The sequence below is a fragment of the Myotis brandtii genome, unplaced genomic scaffold (assembly GCF_000412655.1).
Source record: "Myotis brandtii unplaced genomic scaffold, ASM41265v1 scaffold573, whole genome shotgun sequence".
Lineage (NCBI taxonomy): Eukaryota > Metazoa > Chordata > Mammalia > Chiroptera > Vespertilionidae > Myotis > Myotis brandtii.
The window spans coordinates 537,050-543,840 of NW_005370145.1; the positions used below are offsets into that span (position 1 = coordinate 537,050).

The 6,791-nt window shown below is 50.7% G+C and overlaps 1 protein-coding gene across 1 annotated transcript in view; it reads left to right on the plus strand.

The window, feature by feature from the left end:
• Positions 1–6,791, plus strand: part of TNFSF12 (tumor necrosis factor (ligand) superfamily, member 12) — a gene marked incomplete at its 5' end in the record, with an annotated part of 7,701 nt that continues 910 nt past the window's right edge. Inside the window, 6 exons of the mRNA XM_005878838.2 lie at positions 1–105; positions 262–309; positions 845–920; positions 1,437–1,490; positions 1,573–1,608; positions 6,567–6,691. Coding sequence (XP_005878900.1) covers positions 1–105; positions 262–309; positions 845–920; positions 1,437–1,490; positions 1,573–1,608; positions 6,567–6,691 — 444 coding nt within the window. The remainder of the gene's footprint in view (positions 106–261; positions 310–844; positions 921–1,436; positions 1,491–1,572; positions 1,609–6,566; positions 6,692–6,791) is intronic.

Consider the following 6,791-nt stretch of genomic DNA (forward strand, 5'->3'; position numbering starts at 1 on the left):
GCCCTGCTGGCCCCGCTTATGCTGGGCCTGGGCTTGGCGCTGGCCTGCCTTGGCCTCCTGCTGGCCGTGGTCAGCCTGGGGAGCCGGGCATCGTCCTCTGCTCAGGTGAGGCCCTGCTGCACACCCCTCCCGGGGCGATTAGGAGCAAAATATACAGAGCAGTTTATGAGGCTGCGTGGGCTGAGGACAAGGGGCCAGGGAGATGGGTGGAGGGTGAGCTGTCAGGTGGAGGACAGGGTGACCCTACCTCCTTCCCAGCAGGAGCCTGCCCAGGGGGAGCTGGTGGCAGAAGAGGACCAGGACCCTCTGGTGAGTGGCTGTGGGTGCTGATGGCAGGCTGCTGGGCACGGGAAGTGTGTGTGAGCTGAGGGTGCAGGGAGTGCCCTGGCTGTGTCTTTCGTAGGTCTATGGGCAAGAGAGGGTGACAGCTGTGTGAGGGGTTGGTGCGGGGTTTGGTCAGCGGAGTGAACGTGCTATTGGCTGAGGGTGAAGTGGGAGTGTGAGATACGGTGGAGGAGGGATGCTGGTTGTCTGTGGAGGGTGCTTACCCACCGTGTATTCTGACTGAGTGTGGGCTTGTGTGCAATGGGCCAATCGCTTGCAGGGTCTGCACTTGGTTGTGGGGTTGGGGAAGTGTGGCTGGTCTCTGGGAGGCGTGAGGGCTGAGACCTGACCCCAGAAACTTGCCTCCCCTTGGCCTCGGCCACTGTTGGCTGAGCGCTCCGCCCCTCCCTAAGTCTCCTGTGCCTGTCTGTGCCTCTCCTAATGGCCTCTGTCATCTCAGTTTATGTCTCTGGGAATCCCTGGCAAGGCTCTGAGTCAGCCCTGCCCTTACTTCCCCCAGGAACTGAGTCCCCAGTCGGAGGAGGGCCAGGACCCTGTGCCTTTCCTGAATCAGCTGGTTCGGCCTCGCCGAAGTGGTGAGCATCTCTTTATCCCAACCTTAGTGGCTTCTGAATTCATTATTGCTTTTGTTCATCATAACAGCCGTATGAGTGGGCAGAGCAAAAACCATTCTCCTCTTTATGAATGGAGACACTGAGACACAGAGAATAAAGGGGGAGGAGGGTCAGAGTCATGCTGTAGAGACAAAGTGGGGAAGTCAGAAGCCTAGGCCCCAATAAGCAAAAACTTATGAATGGGATAACCATGTGACCATATATCCAGGTTTGTGGGGGACTGCCCTGGCTTACACCTGTTATCTCAGTGTGATTATTAATAGCACCCTTTCTGCTCTCAGAAGCATCCAGTTTGGATGATAAATTATATAGTCGCTCTGCTTATGTAGGAAGATAAGGCATGAGGTTCTGAGGCCAGAAATCTGGACAGAAATGAGGATGCCAGGGTTCTTAGAGGGGACTGGGGCTGGGGGAGTCGCTCCTGGCCCCCAGATATGTGGAGTCTGCTTTGCCCATCTGTCTTTCCTTGATTCTCAGCACCTAAAGGCCGGAAAACACGGGCTCGCAGAGTGGTTGCAGCCCACTATGAAGGTGGGTGACGGGTGAGCCGTGCCCAGGGAGGAGGGTTGAGAGGGGCAGGGCAGGTCGCACCAACCCTTCCTGTGTTTTACAGTTCACCCACAGCCTGGACAGGATGGAGCACAAGCAGGTAAGACCCTATCTCCACCTCTGTGCTTTTCCCTGAACCCCACAGCACTGGCCTCCTGGAAAAGGGGCCCCTCAAAACCTTGACCACCCCCATCCCTGCCTTCAGCCTCAGAACTCCAGAAGCCAGTTCGGGAAAGTCCTCAGGGTTCAGTTCTGTCAGCTCCCAGACTTGGACTTTCTCTGGGATCCAGGCACGGGACCCCAGGAAGACTCCTTCCGCTCCCAGAAGCCAGGCAGCTTCTCCCACCAAACCACCAGCCCACCTTCTCACTCTTCTTCACCTTAGATTTTTTCCTGTCCTTCCCCTCCACATCTTCATGCTCGGATCATTTTTCTCAAAATGCTTCTAGTTTCTGTTCTTCTTTTCTCTTTTGGTTGCTTTCAGAGAGGAAGGGAGAGGAAGAGAGAAATAGAAACATCAATGATGAGAGAGAATCATTGATTGGCTGCCTCCTGCAAGCCCCACACTGGGGATCAAGCCTGCAACCCAGGCATGTGCCCTGATTGGGAATCGAACTGTGACCTGGATCATAGTCAACACTCAACTACTGAGCCACACTGGCCAGGCACTGTTCTTTTTTTCCAGCCCTACCATACCCCCTACCTCAGCACCTTGACATTGGAATCTCAAACCCAGTCTAAATCTTTCCCCATTCCAAACTTTCCTACCCCCTACTCTGTCCCACCTGTGTTGCCAAGCTAAGCGCACCCCCCCCTCCCCCGCAAACCTCATCTTCATTATTTCATTGTTCTCTGCCTGGCTTCCAGGCTCTCATGGTCTCAACCTCTTTTCCCTGCACATCCTTATGAATTCTCCACACGTGTTGGGCTGACTCCCCTTCCCCACCAATGTTCCTCTTCTGGACTTTGCACATATTGTTCCCTGACTTGGAATGCCCTTCCATGTGACAGGCCAGGAGGCAAGACATAAGGGTGAGTTGGTCTAGAGGCTGGCAGCTGAGGCGGAGAGAAGTAAGCATGTGGCTTGAAGATATGGCTTGTTTGTTGGTTGGCTGTGGAGGATAGGGGAAAGGGAGGAATCGGAAATGACTTCTAGATTTTTAAGTTGGGCATCTTTGGGAAGAATGATGCCATTTGCTAACATGGGGCTAACCAGGGAAGAAATAGGTTGGGAGGCATGCATATTCATAATTAAATTTGAAATCTAATACTAAACAAGCGGATAGATAATAATAAAAAGTGAGTTCCACAAATAGATGGCTGGACGTAGTAGACAAACTCAGGCTAGGCCAGGGCTAATAAAGTCAGGAGTCATTGCCATGTGGATGGTATTTAAAGCTACAGGACTGGATGAGACACCAGTGGAAAAAAGAGCCCCATGAGTGAAGCCCTTGGACACCTAGAAGTGGAGCCAAGGAGGACAACCAGCAGAGTTCTGAGAAGCGGCCGGGGAGAGAGGAAGAAACCCCGGGAGGGTAGTGTCATGGAACCTGAGATAAGACACAGTTTCGCCCTAGCCAGTTTGGGTCAGTGGATAGAGCGTTGGCCTGTGGACCGCAGAGTCCTGGGTTCGATTCTGGTCAAGGGCATGTACCTCGGTTGCAGGCTTCTCCCTGGCCCAGGCCCTGGTCCGGGTGCATCCAGGAGGCAACCAGTTGATGTGTTTCTCTCACATTAATGTTTCTCTCTGTCTTTCCCTCTCTCTTCCACACTCTCTCTAAAAATCAATGGAAAAAATATCCTCTGGTGAGGATTAAAAAATAATAATAATGAAAAAAAAATGCTCTTCAAACTTAAAAAAAAAGACACAGTTTCAAGAAGGATGTGGCTGTCTGTGTTGAAGGCAGCTGAGAGGTCACATGAGATGAGAACAGAGAAATGACTGCGGGTTTGCTAATATAAAAAGTCACCTGGTGACCTTGACCAGGGCAGTTCTGTGGCATAGTTAGGATGGAAGCCAGCATGTATTGGGTTAAGAAAAAATCTGAAGTAGGAATTGGAGACAGTGACAACCCTTTCCAGAAGTTTCTCTGTAACAGGAGCAGAGAAATGGGCCAGTAGGTGGAGGGGGATGTGGATGAAGGAAAAGTTCCATCCTTTCAGTGATAAGGAATACTACATGAATCTTAGTTACAGATAGTCTGATCATTTTATAGGTGGAGGTCACTTAACTTGTCTGAGGTCATGACGATCCTAAGTGGTGGAGCTGGGATTTGGACCCAGCTAGAGTGTGCTTGTGTACTGGACATGGTGCATGTGAGCAAGCAAGGCTGGAAACGGAGTCATTTGGAAAGAGGAGGCTGAGAAGATTCTGTGAGATGTGGCCGGGGCCAGACTGGAAGGGAGATGGGACAGAGCTATTTAAGTGGCAGAGTTGCTAGCAGCTGGTGATGATGGGGGAATAAAGTTGGTGAAGGAGAGGGAGACATGTACCTGGTGGGAGGTAGAACCATGAGCCAAACGTGGAATAAAGACAGTAAAGCAAGTTTGGAGTTGGGGTGCCCAGCCAGTGTGGCTCAGTGGTTGAGTGTCAACTCATGAACCAGGAACTCAGGTTCGGTTCGATTCCGATCAGGGCACATGCCTGGGTTGTGGGCTCAATCCCCAGTCGGGGGCGTACAGGAGGCAGCCTACCAATGATTCTCTCTCATCATTGATGTTTCTATCTCTCTCTCCCTCTCCCTTCCTCTCTGAAATCAATAAAAACATTTTTTACACCCCAGGCATGTGCCCTTAACCAGAATTGAGCCCCGGACCCTTCAGTCCTCAGGCCGACGCTCTATCCACTGAGCCAAACCAGCAAGGGCAATAAAAACATTTTTTTTTTAAAGTTTGGGGTGGCAGGCCACGCTCAGTTTGGTTAAGATGAGTTTGGGGTGCCTGGGGCAGGATGAGAAGGGGCAGGGCTGGAGACTCAGATCCGAGTCTGTGCAATAAAGGCCACAGTAACCCATAGGTGAGGATGAAAATGCCCAGAGAGCATGACATTTTCCTTGAGACAGTAACAAGGATGGGGCGCTGGGGCTAGCAGAGGATGAGGGGTTGAGGAAGGCAGCTGCTGAGGCTGCAGAGATCAGCCATTGCGGTCCAGGAGACTGGCCTGTGGACCCAAACATAGAGTTGTGGTCCGTGTTTATCTCTTTCCCTCTATCTTCCCACCGGTGTTTGCTGGGCGCCCACTCAGAGCAGGCCAAGGTCCTGGTGCAAGGACACAGTGGTGAATAGGACCGTTGTCCCTGCTCTTTTAGGGAAGTCGGACTCCAAACTGTCACATATATAAATAAACCAGACGAGCCCTAACCGTAGGCTCAGTGGAAAGAGCGTGGGCCCTCAGACTGAAGGGTCCGGGGTTCGATTCCGGTCAAGGGCATGTACTTTGGTTGTGGGCTAGATCCCCAGTAGGAGGCGTGTAGGAGGCAGCCGATCAATGACTCTCATCGATGTTTCTATCTCTCTATCCCTCTCCCTTCCTCTCTCTAAAAAATAAATAAAAATTAAATTAAAATAAAATAAGCCAGATGATTTCCCATGTTGGCAACTGCTATGAAAGAAACAGGGTGATGTGGTGAAGAGATTAACGGAGGCAGGGCCGAGTCTGGCTGTTTTAACCTGGGTGGCCTGGGAAGGCCTCTCAGATGGGTTGAGACCTGACTGACAGAAGATGCCGGGCAGGGCAGAGTGTTCTGCGAAGAGGGAAGAGCAGTACAGAGCCCTGCAGGGACGAGGAACTTGGTTCTCAGCAGGAACAGAAAGAAGGCCAGAGTGGGTGGAGCCTTGTGAATGGGAGGTGCATGTGAGATTAGATTGGAGAGGTAGGTGGCGGGGCTGTGGAGAGCCTGGGAAGCCACTTGAGGTCCTGTTCTATCACTTTATTATTTATCTTCTTTGCAATTTTCTATTATCCTAGCTCTAGATTAAAAAAAAAAAGTTTTTGTTAATCCTCACTCAAGGATATTTTTTCCATTGCTTTTCAGAGAGAGTGGAAGGGAGGGTGGGAGGGGAAGAAGAAGGAGAAAGAGAGAGAGAGAGAAAGAGATCCACGTGAGAGAGACACATCAACTGGTTGCTTCCTGCACCTGCCTGACCAGGGCAGGGAGTGAACCTGCAACCCAGGTATGTGCCCTTGACCAGGAATCGAACCCTGGGCGGTGCACTGACTGATGCTCTAACCACTGATCCACACCAGTCAGGGCTAGATTTTTTTTTTGGAATGGCTTTATTGAGATAAAGGTGTTCTCACATACCATACAATTCACCCATTTAAAGTGTACAATGAAATGGTTTTGAGTATATTTACACAGCTGTGCAACCATCACTACAGTAATTTTAGAACATTTTCATTTCCTCAAAAAGAAAACCTGTACCTTTTAGCCATGATCCCCTATTTCTCCGATCCCACAGGCTGCCAGTGCTAAGCAAACATTAATCTACTTTCTGTCTCTCCATATTTTCATATTTGGACATTTCATAGAAATCATATACTATGTTGTCCTTTATGACTGAAAGCATTTAGCATAATGTTTTCATAGTTCGTAGCATTTCTTCTTAAGGCTGAATAATATCCCATTGTATGGATATATACAGTTTTCCTTATCGATGCATCAGTTGAATATTTGGGTACCATTTTTTAAAAAATTTTAATAATCCAAGTAATGTGTGATTCAAGTAATGTATGTGTATACATTCTCAAAGTAAAAGAGGTGAACACTACAGACTCAAAACATAAAGGCCCCCACGCTTCTCCCTCAGTCCTGCTCTTCTCCCCAGAAGTGGCTGGTGACAGCCTGCTGTGCGTGGTTCTGGTTACACAGGTCAGGTTTCCTCACGTAACTTCCCGTGACACTATGGGCCCCGAGGCCATGGGTCCTCCCTTGTCCTGGGCCATCTGTGGATCTTCTGGGTCAGATGGGCCCTCAAGGTTCACCAACCCCAAGGGTGCCTGGGGAGCGTGCGAGTCCTGTGCGGGGACTTTCCCTCTCTTTGAACATCCACATTCAGGTGTGGACGGGACGGTGAGTGGCTGGGAGGAGGCCAAAATCAACAGCTCCAACCCGCTGCGCTATGACCGCCAGAGTGGGGGATTCACAGTCACCCGGGCTGGGCTCTACTACCTGTACTGTCAGGTAAGCCCCACCTGGCTCCGTGGGTGAAGCAGGAACTGAGGAAGAAGGGTTGGGTTTGGAAGGGGGGGCAAGCTAAAGGCGGGGTGGGGCAGTTTGGGGT